Source organism: Psittacula echo (assembly GCF_963264785.1).
Source record: "Psittacula echo genome assembly, chromosome: 7".
In the NCBI taxonomy this organism is placed as follows: domain Eukaryota; kingdom Metazoa; phylum Chordata; class Aves; order Psittaciformes; family Psittacidae; genus Psittacula; species Psittacula echo.
The window spans coordinates 65,320,072-65,337,180 of NC_137740.1; the positions used below are offsets into that span (position 1 = coordinate 65,320,072).

At 41.2% G+C, this 17,109-nt stretch overlaps 1 protein-coding gene across 6 annotated transcripts in view; it reads left to right on the forward strand.

The window, feature by feature from the left end:
* The window catches only part of LOC308223726 (putative oxidoreductase ZK1290.5), a 91,861-nt gene that overhangs the window by 26,101 nt on the left and 48,651 nt on the right, over window positions 1-17,109 (forward strand). For all 6 annotated transcript variants that reach the window (XR_013957413.1, XM_080623149.1, XM_080623148.1 and 3 more), the window contains 3 exons: window positions 8,888-8,979; window positions 15,092-15,274; window positions 15,793-15,852. Coding sequence is in view for 5 of the 6 variants with exons in the window: in XM_080623149.1 (XP_080479275.1) it covers window positions 8,888-8,979; window positions 15,092-15,274; window positions 15,793-15,852 (335 nt within the window). In the remaining variant the exon portion in view is untranslated. The remainder of the gene's footprint in view (window positions 1-8,887; window positions 8,980-15,091; window positions 15,275-15,792; window positions 15,853-17,109) is intronic.

Genomic DNA, 17,109 nt, shown 5'->3' on the forward strand with positions numbered 1-17,109 from the left:
CTTCATGTGACTTGCCATGTGTAATGTGAGCAACATGTTAGCCTGGGTATGAATCAAGTAGAGGATTTGGTCAAAATCCTTATTTGAGGAAAAAAACCCACCACCTTTATTGGGGGAAAAATTGTAAGTTCTATACTAAACAGGTGAGTTCTTTGTCTTCTCTGAACTTGACATTGGTTCAGGTAGCTGTTGGTTCCTGTTTGCAGTCCTGGGGTTTTTTTGTTGTTTGTTTTGTGGGAGTTTCTTTCTTTGTTTTTAGGGGGTTCTGAAGCCACTCTGGTCCTTTACTCTAACACTGTGGCAGAATACACTTATTATCTGTGTTAAAATAAATAATACGCCCCAAAAGTTTTACACACTTTAGGTGTCTTAATCCCTTCGGGTTGTGTCTAGACCATGGTCCTGTGTCTTTCTGGTTTGCTCTTGAGCTATAGAGTCATAAAGCAGAGATGAATAAAAGATGAGGTAAACATGCTGATCTTTTATTTTCTCCTGGCTAAATCCTTCAGTATGCTTTTAGAGTCCATTAAAAGTTGTACCAGCATCTTTCCCAGTCATTACATTTGCTGGTTTCCATTATACCTTTCCAGAGAAATATGTCACACAGTCCTGGTCAACAAAGGTAGATACACATACACAAGCCCATAGCAATTGTATCATTCCATAACATGAACCAAAACTCATAAATTTTATGTAAATTTGCCCAAATCATATAGAAAGTATAATAGAACATTATTCATTGAGCCAATGAATTATAACACTGCTTGATTCATGAGATACTCATATGCTGGTTAAGAAAGGATTCAGTGCAGAGGCTTCTATTTTGTCTCACAGTCTGTTGTGTTCCCTAAGTCTTCAGACCCTGGGATTTGCATGCATTTATGCCCGACCTTGCTTCCAGAGGGAATTGTGCCATCTGTTGTGGTAGCTTGGGATCAGAATGCTGCATCTGGCCTCAGCAGCCAGCCCAAGTGATTGGAAGGTTTTCCAGTGGAAAAGCTCCTGAGGAACTGCAGCAATTGCCACCGTTCAGTCACTGCAGAGTTAGGAACAAGTGGATGGGGGAGGAGAATTATTCTTGTCTTTACTGTTTATAGAATTGTTGTGTGTACCTGACAGAACAGGGTAAAGGCACTACCTGCACTAAAGACTCCTATTTACAGATGCTGGGTGACTTCTGGTAGACCTAGCTGGTACCTCAAGTCATAGCAGGAAAGTTCTTACTGTTCAGCAGGTTTCTACTAGCTGAGGACAACGTTACGGTTTCAAGAATTAGTGTCTTTAAATGCTGAATGTAGCATTTGGATTATTTGTTTGGCTTTGGTTGGTTGTTGTTGTTTTAATTGTATCCTGTGTGACTTGTTAATCTGCTCCAGTTTGATGGTCACAGGAGCCCGGTGACTCCATTGATCTGTGTCTGTCTGTCTTAAGGTCTCAGTCAGAGTAAAGAAGCCTCCATGTGTACTGACTTGGTTAGGGGCAGAGGATTCTAGATGCATGTGTTCAGCAGCCTGCATGCATATTTTCCTTTAAAGAGTTAAGGGATAAACAGTGCTGAGGAAAAGAGGGAGAAAAACAATCTTCATGTTGGTCAATGAGACGTTTGTATATAATAACTGGTTCGTTCTCTTGTAACAGCTGAAGTCAACTAGGATTCTTGTAATATCAAGGCTATGGTTGGAAGTTTTGTGGTCTCATACGTTATCATTTTGTGAAATTATCCCCTCCAGTACCTCAAGACAGAGGCCAGACTGCCTACAGAACCCATTCCAAGATACATACATTGAGTCATATATTCCCTTGACAGCTGCAACATTCTAGTATAGGCATTTATCTGCTGGCAGATGAAAGCAGTGTGGCAAAGTGCTTTGACATCATGAATAGTCATTATATATGCTCCTGGTAATTGGTCTGTTCCTAGCAAAATGATCCTTTCCATATGCAGCATCTTAAATGACCTCGATTTTGGCATTGTGGCTAGCCCATCATCTCGGCAAGCTTTCCATACACACACATGCACATGATTACTTGTCCTTCTATCTCAAAATGCTGGGAAGAATGAGGGCCTTTAGCCAATTTTTGCCTGCAGTTGGCAAGAGTGGGCAAGTGGTGGTAGTTCTGGGTTCAGATCCCACTGGGGCTCAGGGCTATTATACTAAGAGTAGAATATCTTGCTTTTTAGTGTAAGCAGTGCAGTTTATGCTTACATAGAATAGTGATACTTGTGTCAGAAATTCCTTAATGTCTTAACATGAAGGAGTTTGTTAAACATGGAGAAATGCTCTTCAAAATAAATGAAATTATTCTATTAATATGTTAGTTTAATAGTCTTTTTGTGTGATTTGACCAGACCCATAAAGTAACAGAAATTTTTTAGCCTAGTAATTGAAGCCATGTCACCATGTTCTTGAAAAAAAGTTATGGTTTACCTAATTCTAAGTGAGAGAAGAAGTCTAATCAACTTTTACAATATTCTTATCCTTTTCATCTTTGGGCATAGATCACTTCAGTCATCATCTTTTCTTCCTCCTTTTTCTATCAGTTCTTAAAAGTATGAGTGAGGGTTCAGGAAGCCAAATACAGCTTTTGAGTAGGTGGCACAAGTTTCTAGTACATCCATTCTGGATGACACATTCTGCTTTTATTCTGCTGAAAAAATACTTTAAATCTATGCTCATATTATCAAATGATGTACACAAACGTTAGTGTTACAGCTCCACAAAATGCCTTCAGAGGCTTTAGGCTGGTAGAAGTCCAGCCTATGTGCCATGTGAATGTGTGTTCATATAAAGTTTTAGTAAGTAAAAGCAAGTAACTAATTTTCCTGGCAACACAAGTCGCTTTTTCACATTGTCTGTAGTATTCTTTCTGTAGAGATAAAGAAGTCTCTTGGGCTTCTTATGAGCAGAAGCACGGTTCAGAGATGTTTTCATGGGCTGAAGGTACTGCAGTTGGTGAGGATGTTGGTTGCACCACACCCTGTTGGTCAGATCAGACGGCGATTAAGATGCATGCAGGAAAAAAAATGTTACACATCTCTAAGTTAAAGATCATAAAGAAGTCTTCATAATGTTCAGTGTCTTATTTAAGAATCAGAAATCGCTATGCAGTAAGTCATTTTGGTGCAGACATAAAAAGGGGAACAAACCTAAGCTTGGATTAACCTCATTTGTCACATTTTGCTCTCTCTTTTTCCCTTAATTTTAAGGACTTTATGGGTAACTCTAAGTGCAAAAATAAGCCCTCAGACTTCTTTGTTTCGTGATTCATTACAGTATGTTGTTTGTGCTTTTTCTACTAGCAAGTGAATCCTTTTTGTCAAAAATGTAGATAAATCTTTTTGCTTAGCTTACTTAAAGCAAATGTTTGTGTAGGCACCCAGAAGTGCCTAGAGGTCCTGGTGTGAACACAAGATCTCCTGGGAAGAAGGCAACGCTGAAATACATTTCAAAGGAAAGTCCCTGTCCCGAATCACACTTTGTTTCAGTAAATAATGTACATAATTCGGGGGAAAAGCATCATTTATCTGTTTTGTATATGTTGAATTTAAGTCCTAGCTACTCAGCTATTGTAAATCAGTATTGTTTATTGACATCAGGCAGGTTGCTGTTCAATTGGGAGTCATGATCCTCTCTGATACAGAAGTCAAAAAGCACCCCAGTTCAGAAGACCATGCTTCCTCTCTTGTGGTCCTCACAGTTCATCATGGTTCACAGGTGATCTCTAGCAGGAGTAGCGATCATGGAATTGTGATAGCAGGAAAGTAATTTTAGGGCAGATGAGCACCTGTACTGTGGTAATGAATAGGAAAAAAAGAAATCCTTTGGGGACAGAAGCATGATTTTTGTGTTTGGGTGTTTTCAGTTTTGCCACAGACTTCCTGTGTCTCTTAGTAAGGACACTTTGCCTTTTGGTATCAATGTTTTTCAGTCTGTAACAAGGGAGCAAGTGTTATTTCATCGATTTAGAACTTAATTCCTTATTGGTTCTGTCTAAGAGTCAGCTGCTTTATTTTATCAAGGCTTTGGGTTGCAGTCTGCATGTGGGGCACACTCAGCCTACAGCTTTGATTTAGCAAGCTGTGATGAAATCAAATCTTGTATGGTTTCTTTGAGTAATACTGCTTACCCATGGAGACAATTTTAGTGTATCAGAGAGAATATGGACCTTACCAACCTGTGTAACCTCCTTGAATAAGGACCCAGTTACTGCAGTTGACCTCTTGTGAGAAGTGGATCCATTTGTGGTTTTATTCTGTGGCCTGAATAGAAGATCTTACAGAATAGGCACTGTTTGCTGGACGTGGGAATTCTCCCTTTCTCTGACTCATGTAGAGCAGTGGGGAGGGGGAGGAAAATGGGCTTCACAAACCCAATATCCAGTTTTGTCATTGTAAAAGAGCCCCTTTTTGATCTGAACTTTGTCCATTTAATATTCCAGAGGGTATTTAGAAGTTTGATAAAAGTCCACAGTAGTGCTAGAGAAAGATAAGGCTCGCTATTGTACTGAAACAATGTTGTGGTGCCAAGACAGTATATTTATGCTTTTTTGTTTCTGCAAGACCAGCCAGTGCCCATCAAACTCGCATAATTTGATATTATTCTAAGTAAAGGAAAAAATACCCAATCATTCTCTAGCTTGCCATAAAAATGCTTTAAGCTGAATACACAGCTGTATTACAAACCAGTCCCTTAGCATGATGTGTTGCTTCACAGCAGCTGGGAATAATACAGTGTGGTGAAATTACCGTCGTGGTGGAGGCCAAGATTTTTATGTGTAGAATGGAAAAGATGCTATTTTTTTCCCCCACTATAATCAACCATTCTTTTGCCAACATGTTTTCAGATGTGTCTTGCAGAGCTTCATGATAGTTTGTAAAAGCTGGATGAAAATTTCCATTCCACCATTGTGGTCAGTCAGTTTTTAGCATGCATAACATAAGCATCATTGCCAGCTTTTGCTCCAAGCGTGCAAAGGCAGAGTTGCAAGGAGGAAGACAAAGAATCAGTAAGCTTTGGGAACTACTGGGGAACTACAACATCTTTGTCTCAGTATTTGCTTCACAGGGGCCAAACCACTTGTTTCCTCAAGCAGATAAGGAGGATGCTTTCTCTCCTTGGGTTGAAGCTCTGTGACATTGCAGATGAGGCAGTACGAATGTATGTTTAAAGTGTACTTTCTCCAGGCTTGCTGCTAGCACATTGCAAACTTAGCTCAGAAAACGTGAACTTCAGGACTAGTTAAACTGGTTAAGTTAAAAAAAATTACAGACTTAAACCACCTGCTAGCGCAGCATGGCTTGTGCCTGAATTGTGTGAAATGGGGCTTTTAAGCACGCTGAACAGGTATTAAATTGGAAGTGGGGCTGTTCTTCCCTCCTTTTCAAGAGCATTCTGGTGGTTTTGAGATGTGTCGTACAAACTCTGAGGACCCTGCCTCTGTCAGAGCTCCACAAGAGAGACAATGTAAGGCAGTGTGCGTCTCCCCTCTCCCCTGAGTGGTTTCAAGGTGGTGAGTCAGGACCATTTTACACAGATCTCTCAATATGCAATTTTACTGCTGATGTGATCATTTCATGGATCTTGCTTGATCTCCATAGTTACAAGGGTTAGTCTGTCAGACCAGAAGCTAGCTAGACCTTCATTTTCTTATCCATCATTTTCTAATTCTTCACTTTTAGGAATTAATCTATCAGATGTAAATGTGGAATAATTCTCTATAATCTTTTGGGGAATAATTCTCTATACTCTTTAAGGCAGCCTTCCCAGATTTAGTCATGCAGAGCATCCAGCAAATGAAAGCAGTTCTCTCAAGTAGAATCCATTGATTGTTCATTGCAATTTCAACTCTATTTTTCAGGAAATTCCAGTGTTTTGAATTCATGAATTGAATGCATTGAAATAAAATATTTTAAATACAGTCAGGCTGTGCAATTGTTTTCATATTTATTGTATTTTATATTGTAATTGAGTACCAGAGTCAAAACACTAACTTCCATCTGTTATACTGCAACTGAAAAAGAAAGCAGTGGAGTTAAAATGAAGAGTTCTAACTTGAACAAAATGAAATATGTGGATTTAATGAAAATGAAATGTTTTAATTGTATTCCCTCAGCTTTCTTTGTGTGACATCACTCTAAACAAAGGAATGCCCAGAGTACTGATTTTAGTAGGAGCTACTTGGGTGGCTTTTAATACAAAACATAACTGACCTGAAATTTCTTGATGGGAAATCAAATGAAAAACTTCTTATCAGTGAATGCAGTGTGACTATGGGAGAGACTTCCAAATCTCCTGTGAGAAGTACGCTAGGAGCAAAACAACGTAGAATGTACTGTAAGGGAAAAACAGAAGGAAACTTTCTGTGAAAATGGACAAGTTTCGTAAGCCTTTTTATATTTCATGTCTGTGATTTGAGTTTTGTTTTATTTCAGCCGGAAATAAAAGCTTTATTCTTCCAGGGCAGTAACAGCATGGGTTTTGTAAGTGCTTAGCTTTCAACAATGGAGTATAATATTTTGGTTCACCATTGTGTTAAAACTGCAAGTGTTTTTCTGACTTCTTTGGCATAAATGATTTATTAGTGTTGACACTGGGGTTGTTTGTAAGTAGGAGGCAAAAGCTGAGGTTTTGCTCCTTCTGGCAGATTACACACAAATTATGCAAATCACTATAGTGCAGGTTATAACCTAATTATGTTCTACATCTTGAACAATGATCGTTTCTGTAAGGGAAAGCTGTCTAGCATTTGAGTTGCTAATGTATTTTTTTTATCCTTTTGTATTCTACCAAAGAAACCATGTTGAAAAGTGATAGTATGTGTGCAGATTTTGCTGCTTGTGTTTCTAGCAGCCTCACAGTCACATTGCCAGTATTTCTGTGGTTAGTGGCTTTTCTGGTACAAAACTTGATTTATTTATTTTTTTTAATAGAAACCCAGATTGGTTTGGGTTGGAGAAGACCTTAAGATCATCTAATTCTAAGCCCCTGCTATGGGCAGGGACACCTTCCACTAGAGCAGGTTGTTCCAGGCCCCATCCGTCTGGCCTTGAACACTGCCAGAGATGGAGCAGCCACAGCTTCTCTGGGCACCCTGTGCCAGCGCCTCAGCACCCTCACAGGGAAGAGCTTCTGCCTTAGATCTAACCTGAACTGCCCCTGGTTCAGTGTGAACCCATCACCCCTTGTCCTATCGCTACAGTCCCTGATGCAGAGCCCCTCTCCAGCATCCTTGTAGCCCCCTTCAGACACTGGAAGCTGCTCTGAGGTCTCCACGCAGCTTCTCTTCTCCAGGCTGAACAGCCCCAATGTTCTCAGTCTCTTATCAATGCTTAGCAATAAACTGTAACTTCTCTCCCAGAATTTCATGGAAGACTAGAAAAATTTGATGTCTTTGTTTTGTCCAGGTACATCTAACCTGCAAATTCAAGATGCTTTCTAATCTTACAGCTCAGTTCTTTATATGCAAAGTCTGCTTGGGAGTTAATTTTTTTATACAGAAACCGTATGTATTTTAGGAATGAGTACATGGTTAGTGCATTTTGCTCCAACATTTTCTTTAGCTTTAGCTTCAGTTGAAGTTCTTTCCTTTAATGTATTCATGTGTCTCAGTTGCATTGATAAGTCCTTTTTATTATGTGTCTGTATTCTAGACTCAAATCAAGACAGCTCCACATAGTTCCCAACTGACCTCAAGAAAGTGGTGATTCTAACTGTGGAATGAGGGCAATTTCAGTCCAGAAATCATTCCTTTGGCATCAAATGGCTGAAATTGCCCAATGAGGCCTTTTTTTTTTTTTCTCTCTGAAAAAATAACATTATAACCTTTGGCTTAGTTCCTTTCTTTTTTTGCTATAGATGTTTGTATGCATGTATATAGATGGGCATATGCATATACATCATATTGAATTGGCTGACACAACTACTGGATTAACAACAGTGAGTGAGATAGACTTTCCATTTGCAGTTACACATTGAAATACACATCAAGTCTATCAAGACAGAGTTCATATACTGAAGAAATGAGTCTGATTCATCGTCCACAGCATCCACAGCCTAAGAAGACCCCTGCTAACCTGACCACAGTTGGTTTCCCTGCTCATGTGTTTAGCACAGAAGAAGGGTCATACTCCCAAAGCTGAGTAAAGGTTGAGGTGTGGTGGCAGGCCAGTCCTGGGAGTTGTGCTTTCTTGTATCTGAGGTTTGAAGGGAGACATCTGATTTCAGGACTGGCAGTACTTGATTTATGCACATGCATGCACACTTACGCCTTATTGTAAAAAAGTAACCTTCCTATCACCTATGCGCCTTTCGACTTTATTTGCATGTCAACAGGAGCCGAGGAATCTAGCTGCATTTTAAAGCTTTTTTGATCTTGTTTGATACTTCTCACTTAAACCTCAATTTACGTGGCATCTCATAATGATCTAATAGAAATAAAAGCAGTGCTCCATGGTTTATTTGGGCTGCATGTCCTTGGGTTGTGTTGCTCAGACCTTATTAGTCTTCGGCAAATGTTCCACTTTAGTTTTGGCAGGCCGCTCAGAACACCATTTCCTTCTTTTCATTCTGGTGGAGTCCAATTGTTCTCTGCTTACACTACACTAGCCTTTCCCAGAATTTAGCCTGGAGGTTTTATACACTGGGGAGTTCCCAGTGTGTTTAGATTATAAAATAATTTCCTAGTGTGACTGTGAGGGAACCATGCTTTCAGATAACACTGTCAAACCCGATTTCGGTGGTGGCACTCTGAATTTCTTTGCAGTGTTTTGCAGTGCAGACATGATGTATACAGTCATTTTGTCTCTTGAAAGTGATATGTTTTCAGCTCGTGCTCCCAACTGGTTAGGATTGTCCCAAAACTTTTTTCTTGTTCTGTTTCTCAATAGGTTTGTGTAGATCAATTGGTGTAAGCAACTTTCTTATCAGTCATCTTGAGCAACTAAAGGAAGACTGTGTGATTACTCCACATGTTAATCAGGTGAGTAGTTAAATATACTTCAAGTATTTGGGGTTTGGGGTTTTGTTTTGGCTTTTTTGGTTAGTAATCTCATCCCCACGCCTATGCCTGAAAGACTACACCCAAACTAGCCTCAGTCATACAATTTCTTCTCTTTCTTTTCGGTATGCATATCGAAAAACATTTAGGAACATGACCAGAAGGAGGGGCAGGAGGGGGAAGTCCTCCTTCCTTTCTTTTCCCCTGTTTCTCCCAGGCTACTTGGATGTGGTTGGTTTAAAGGCACAAACAAACAGTCTGTGTGCCAGTTTTTGATGATAAAACAGTTTAGAAACGGTATTCAAGGAACACTGAACACTTTTAGCATCTCCAAAGTGAACAAAGTTTTGGAGAGCCTCTGTCCAAATACTATCTATAATTCTTCTAAACAGCAGGGAAGGCCTCAGGTGATTCCATACCCATGCTAGGGTGCTGTTTCCCTTTCTTTCCCCTGATTTCATATTCGTATTTCCAGATCAAGATTTTAAATTCAGTGAACTCCTCATTGAGGTACTGCAAGAGCCCTGGCAAATGTTTTTTGCTGCCCTAGGCAGATAGAAAATGCCACCTCCGTACCAACAGACTTCCAGGATGCTGCCAACTCTCCCCTTGTTGCAGTTTTCTGCCCACAGCTGTGCTGGGAGTGCATGCTCCCTTTCCTAGCACCTGCTGCCAGTGAAAGCATACTTAATGCTAACCCAGAACTGGGAACTGGAATGGATGCTTTTTCCCTTTGTACACGTGGTGAGGATTTCTGGCAGCTGTTTATTGGGAATGTCATCAACAGCCACAAAAAACTTGCTCAGAGGCTGCTTGGAACCTAGTATCTCTGATGCTTGCTGTCCACTGCACTAATGGTTACACAAAGACAGTTATGAGTAATGTTAAATTAATGTAAACCCATATAAAATAGTTAATTATTTAAAAGAAGCCATTGAAATGAGCAGGTTGATGACCTCAGAGCAGCCTCCAGTGTCTGAAGGGGGCTCCAAGGATGCTGGAGAGGGGCTCTGCATCAAGGACTGTAGCGACAGGACAAGGGGTGATGGGTTCACACTGAACCAGGGCAGTTCAGGTTAGATCTAAGGCAGAAGCTCTTCCCTGTGAGGGTGCTGAGGCGCTGGCACAGGGTGCCCAGAGAAGCTGTGGCTGCCCCATCCCTGGCAGTGTTCAAGGCCAGGTCGGACACAGGGGCTTGGAGCAACCTGCTCTAGTGTGAGGTGTCCCTGCCCGTGGCAGGAGAGTCGAAATCTTTAAGGTCCTTTCCAACCCAAACCAGTCTGGGATTCCATGATTTCTGTGACTGGTTTAAGAATTGGTGAGTTTGCCAAGGTTCAGTTGGATCTCCTTTTCAGAAATAGACATCTTGAGAGCCTCACAGACTCTGACATAACTTGTTCCTGCGTGTTGAATGAGAAAGCCTTTTGGTGTCCTATTGAATCACTGCGAGTAAAAGAAATGTAATCTTGGATTTGTTTTGAAATTTCCTCTTACCCACAGTGCCAAAATGTCACCAGTCTTACTGTGCCGGTGCTGTTCATGGGGAGCAGTTGTTCTTGTAGCTACTTGATAGCATCTCTTTTTCTGTGGCTGAAAAAGAAGAGACCAAAATTCCTAACCATAGCAATACAGGGGGCTGGGAGGGTGCTCCTGCTGTATTCAGACAGTTGTTTCTTTAAGGTGATGTAGAGCACTGTTCCAAATTCAAACCAAGCCAACAACAATGAAATATCTATGCAAAGTGCTCTACTTTCAACAGATTTGTTACGGCGTTAGTTTACACTTTTTCAAGTTGCAGGAATCTTATAAACCATCATTCAGGTTATCCCCAAAAGAGTATTTATTGTGTTTGTTGCCTAGTGTGGAGGGTTGCTGAGTCTGATGGTGAGATTCCTTATGGATTAGCGAATAACTAACAAATTCCTTAATTTAAATTGGGAATAGAAGTGCTATACAGTATTCTTATTTCACTGTCTGGAATTGATAATACAAAAGATCTTTGCTGTATTTATGCCTAAACCAGCATACTATTTCAATGAACTTATTTCTAAATACAAAGCATTTGCAAATAATCATTGCGTACAAAGTCTAAATATTTAAGGAACAAGTGGAGGAAAATCACTTCTCTCTTAGCTGTGTTAAAGTTGGATAGGGAATTTAGGCTGTTCCTACAATCCCAACAGTTCGTATGATGTTAAAATTGGGAGGTTTTTCTGTGAAGAGGAGGAAGCAGGAAGGCAGGAGAAAGGAGGATCTTTATTAGACTTCAGGAGTCTCTGCAAACCAGGTAGGGAGCAACGCTTCTGTTTGAGAAACCAAGTTGTATGTGCTGCCTCCCTTCTCTGGAAAAAACCTCAGTATTCTCATGGATTTTGAAGCAGTAGGAAAGACCTTTCTTTTCAAGAATACTGTGAATGTACTTAGTCATAAGTAAGCATCTTTTAACATTACAATCCGCTATTAAAAATACTGCTAAACACTGTGTAAAAGTGATGAAAACTATTTTATTCTCGCATCATGTAGACTGAAACCAACACCATAGAAGTTAGAGGTTTGTATTCCAGAATTTGTCATCGTCTTGGCAGTAGTAAGTTTGGATTTATGCTTAAGGAGGGCTTTGAAGTGTCTTTGAAGGCTCTTATGCCTGTTTCATGAAGGAAAAAATACATTATGTAAGCATTTAATTAATATATATATTTCATTTAATAAAGTGACACACTGAAACCAAACTGTTCCTCTCCGAATTCTGTGTATTTCTACTTTTACAGAAATGCACATTACTGTTTAAGGACCTCTAAGAGATTTAGTAATGTATTACCATAAATATTGAGCTTTATTATGTACATTTGTACAAGGTAGAAATGTATTTCAGTATTTTCAGGCATTAGGAAACAACCCCTTAGTAGGTGAGCCCACCTGAACTGTTCCTCTCTGGTGCCTCTAGGCTTATATTTTAGTTTTATGAAGAGAAATCATTGTAAGGCTGCATTCCCATTGAGAAACTGGCCGAAGTCCAGATGAAGGGAAACCTTACCAGGTGAAAAGAACCCACAGCAGGGTAGAAAGAGTAAGGATTTGGTAGACCACGTTCCAAGGTATGACTTTCTAGATCGATGTGTCAGGACTGTTATTCAGCTCAGCTTTTCCCCATTGCACACGACAGCGATAGAAGACAGTGCTTGGAGTTCTCCTCCGGCTGACCAAGTAGCAGCTATAAAGAGTTCTGTGATGTGAACTGCAAACTGATTAAGATAATGCCACGCTTTATGCACAGATCACTCAGGGCAGAGTGCCAGAAAAGACCAAGATCTTCCTCTACCACCATATGAATCACAGAATCCCAGAATGGTTTGGGTTGAAGGGAGCTTAAAGCTCATCCAGCTCCAACCCCTGCCACGGGCAGGGACACCTCACACTAGAGCAGCTTGCTCCAAGCCCCTGTGTCCAACCTGGCCTTGAACACTGCCAGGGATGGGGCAGCCACAGCTTCTCTGGGCACCCTGGGCCAGCGCCTCAGCACCCTCACAGGGAAGAGCTTCTGCCTAAGAGCTCATCTCAGTCTCCCCTCTGGCAGGTTAAAGCCATTCCCCTTGGCCTGTCCCTACAGGCCCTTGTCCCAAGCCCCTCTCCAGGTTTCCTGCAGCCCCTTTAGGCACTGGAGCTGCTCTAAGGTCTCCCCTTCAGGAGCCTTCTCTTCTCCAGGCTGCCCCAGCCCAGCTCTCTCAGCCTGGCTCCAGAGCAGAGCTGCTCCAGCCCTCGCAGCATCTCCATGGCCTCCTCTGCCCTCACTCCAGCAGCTCCACGTCCCTCTTGTGCTGCTGCCCCAGAGCTGGATCAGGGCTGCAGGGGGGGTCTCCCCAGAGCACAGCAGAGGGGCAGGATCCCCTCCCTGAGCTGCTGCTCACGCTCTGGGGGTGCAGCCCAGCACACGGGGGGGTTCTGGGCTCAAGCGCTCACTGAAGCCGGGTCATGGGGAGCTCCTCCTCGCCCAGCACCCGCATGCCCTTCTCCTCAGGCTGCTCCATCCATATGACGTACAGCCCTCGCCTGGGAACAGTTTGGTGACTAAAATAGCAAGGGTGGGGCAAGCCAGGAAGCAGGAGTTATTATTTTGAGGGGAAGCACATGCTGGCCACTGACCCTGTCTGTGCCTCTTCCAGCCCAGGGTCCTAGTCCCTTGCATTCAGGTGCTGCTAGAACCTCCCAGGCAGTTTTCACTAGAAAAATAATTCCAGAAGTGCTTTTTTTTTTTTATTTGATGCATTAGATTATTGCAGCAATATAGTTAAGAAAAAAATTCTGGCTGCTACCAACACATAACCAGAAAATGAGTCCAAAACCTTTGGGAATCTCTTGGTTCAGTGAAAGGCATGAAGTATAATCTTGTGATGTGTGATTCTGCTTGGGAAGGTGACGTGTCAGCAGGCTGTTCTTGCTTTAAGTACTTTAGGTGTAACTTTGAACTGTGCTGCCTATGAATCTTATTAGACCAGCAGGTAAATTCTGCTTGCAGTCATATAAACAATAAATGCTGAATAAGTCGCCTGATGCCATTAGGGGTACTGCAGATTTTTCAGCATTTGATCCTAAATTCATCATTCTTTGCTTAGTATTTTCTAGGCTGTGTTATTTGTTACACTTAGTGCAAAGAACATCTACTAACATTGTTGATTCCTATTGTAATAATCGAGTAGTACAGCCTGCTTGCGCTTTCCTCCCCTCCATAGTCTTGCCTAAATGCAATGAGAATAGTTTCTAGTCAGCTCGGGTGCAAATAACTGCATGATCTTAACACTGGCCTTACACATCTCAACATGAAATACAAAGGCTACTCAAAGGTCAAGAAACATCAAAGGGTGAAGACATGGATGTCTGCTGCTTGAACCTTGTTCCCCAGTCCACCTAGTAATTTAGATCAGAGCAGCTTTAGGCTGACTCAGCCCAGCCTTCCAGGGGCACGTTTTTTTCTTAGCGCATGTTGAATGACTGCCAGCCTATTGTTCCTGACTATTGTTGTCTGAAAAGACAACATGTACTAAAGATGAGAAACAGGAAATGTTCATTTGTCCTCTTTGTGGCACAAGGCATTTTCCAGATTCCACGTGCTCAGGTAATTTTTCAGAAGAGGATTTTCCCTCAGAATGCGCAAGAGTTGGATCGCTGAGACAGTGGTGACACGCTCACAAAACTGCATCACATGCTTATGTATTTTATAAGAGAAAACACTGCACGTTTTCATCTGAATGCAGAGGAATTGTGCTTCTTACAACACATAAACTGAAATACTTATTTAAATAACACATTGAGGAATATTGCAGAGGTTCTTTTTGGCTTTTGCTCCATGCCAGAATACATGGCTCTTCTGAGATCTTTTCCAATAACTTCTGTTTTCTTTTGCTTCCAACAACTAGGTCTTTGTAGCTTGTTACTTTTCCTCTTTTTAAGTGGTTCTTGGCAGTTCGTGATCTTCCTTCTTACAAAAGGTCTCCTTCACACTTCATTCCTCCACACCATGACTGCTTCCCTGCACAAGCTCTTGGTGACAGCACACACAGAATACAAGATTTTTCCATGTACAATCCATGCCAACAAGCTTTGCTCCTGAGGTCAGTCCCTTATCACAAGCAAATTGTTCTGGTTGGTCTCTTGCAAACCCAGTCCATGCCCAGCCCCCTCCCCTTGCCCGTGCAATTCAGTGGTCATTAGTGAAGAAATAGGAAAGGAAGTCAATCTGGGGACAAGAGGGTGGTCTGAATCACCAGTGAAAATGGCCTGATGTTGAATTCCACTATGCATTTGCATGTGTTTCTCAGACACAGAGCAGAACCAGAGTGCAAGACCAACTGCACCTTATATCTGGCGGAACCATAAAAACACTTAGTAACCTATTGTGCCAGCTGATGGGAAAATGCTTGTCGACTAAAACCCTTCATGTGTCTCCTGAAAGTGGTGACTTACATCTCTCAGAAGCAGTGATTTCACTCATGTTGTATTTTTAAAACAACAGAAAAAAAGATTTTTCACTTGCCAATGACGTTTTCTACTAAATGTACTCTCAAGATTATTACTAAAAATATATTTCTGTTTATCTAAGGTTGAATACCACCCTTTCCAAAGGCCTCAAGAGCTGGTCGATTATTGTAGGAGCAGAGATATTGTTTTTGAAGGCTACTGCCCTTTAGCCAAAGGTGAAGCACTTACTCATCCTACTATCATTCAGCTGGCGAAGAAATATGGCAGAACTCCAGCACAGATTTGCATATGCTGGAGTATACAGGTAAGGGAGGGTGGTAATGAAAATGTATCTCTCTCAGGAAGAAAATGGAGTTTCAAACCCAGGATTTAGGCAGAAAGTCTTTTTTGCCTTCAGTCTGCTGATACTGCGTGAACTAACTGTGCTGGACTGGAAATGTGGAATGTAGTACAGAAAGCATGGCGGATTTTCAGTATGCAAGTAATGTCATTGTAGGAAATAAAAAGAACCACCAACAAAAGAGATGGTTTCAAACTAAATGTTACAAGCAGTATGGGGCATCATTCCATTTCTATCGCTCAACATGAAGTAGTAAGCAGTGAAATAGTGTATTAAATTGATATAAACCACATAATCTGTGTTGGAATTGAATGCATTGTATATAACTGCAATTAAAAGTAGCATCTAGAAATGTTAGTGTCCTCAGAGAAATCAAAGTAAAACCTCAGAAGACATGAGGAATGTCTTGAAATGTTTGGAAGAGAGATAATTTTCTTTGAAAGTATGTATATTTTTATGATGAGAAGCATTATGTGTTTCAGAATGGGATTGTCACTATTCCGAAGTCCACAAAAGCGGAAAGGATAGAGGAGAACTGCAAGGTGAGATCTGCTTATGCATTCAAGTCTGACTAACATCCCAGTTACTGCGCTTAACACTTAACTTAAACCTAAACCGGTTTTATAATGGGACAACTCAGTTAAAATTGGCAACTCATAGTACCATAGAATTACTACAGTATAGTAGAAACAAGTAGTTCATGAATATGTCAGAAATGAACTGGAGGGCTAATCACTGTGTATAAAAGAGATATCCATAGAAAGACCTGTTCACAGTTGGTTTTTTTAATTGTCAATATTTGTATTACTTATTACCTGACTGACTGTGAAATGTCCTAATCTCATTCTGGTTAGGTCCTTTTTGTGATAGGCACATAAGTCAAGTGGAAGGAATCTGTATGCTGTGCATAACGCTATGCAAGCTGTAAAACTCTTGGGGACATCTGAAAGAGAGACTTCCTAAGGAAATGGCAGTCCTGCCAGAGCTGACTCTTCCTCTCCCTCCTTCCTCCTGCTCTACTTGAAAGAACGTTTGTAATTCATCACTTGGTTTTTCTCTCCAATTCTCTAAGCTGAAGGTGTGCTTTCTTGGGGGGAGGGGAAACCACAACCACCTTATTGTTACTTCCAAAATTACCACAGGGATATGAACTGTTCAGCAAATCAGGAAGAAACTTTGCAAGAAGATAGGAAGCCTCTGTCTGCTAGTTAAAGCACTCTGTGTGTGTGTGTAGGTGTAAATCAGCATATGTGTAATGAGCTGCTTGTATAGCTCCTATTTAACTTGACATGCACACTGCCTTCTGTGGTACAAGCACAGCTCTTTGTTGTACTGTATTGTGAACCAGAGCAGGGAACAAAACTAGGTGAAAAATCCTTCCATATCCGTTTTATGTTATTTTATATTACTTTATATATCTTTTTCTTTAATTGTTTTATTTTCCCCAGTGATACTTTAAATCCACATTAATTCTGTGTTTTACAGCATTTATTCTATGGGCCCACCAATTCATTTCACACAACTGAGGGAATGCATTGCAGCAGAATTTAAAACACTGAGGATGGAGAGGAGGAAGGGAGAGTTATCAAATGCTGCACATCTCCCTTTGTTTGCCTTTTCTTTCCCCCAGGCCAGTGTGTTGGCCTGAGTCTCTGCCACCTCCAGTCACACTGGTAAAAGCATGGACCTTGCTAAGCCCCCAGTGCATAATATAGTATGTAGTATTTCTGGTTCTGTGACTGGTCCCTGGTTGGAGTTTAAAAAGCTGGAGCACTGAGGTTTGTCTGGAAGCGTCATTC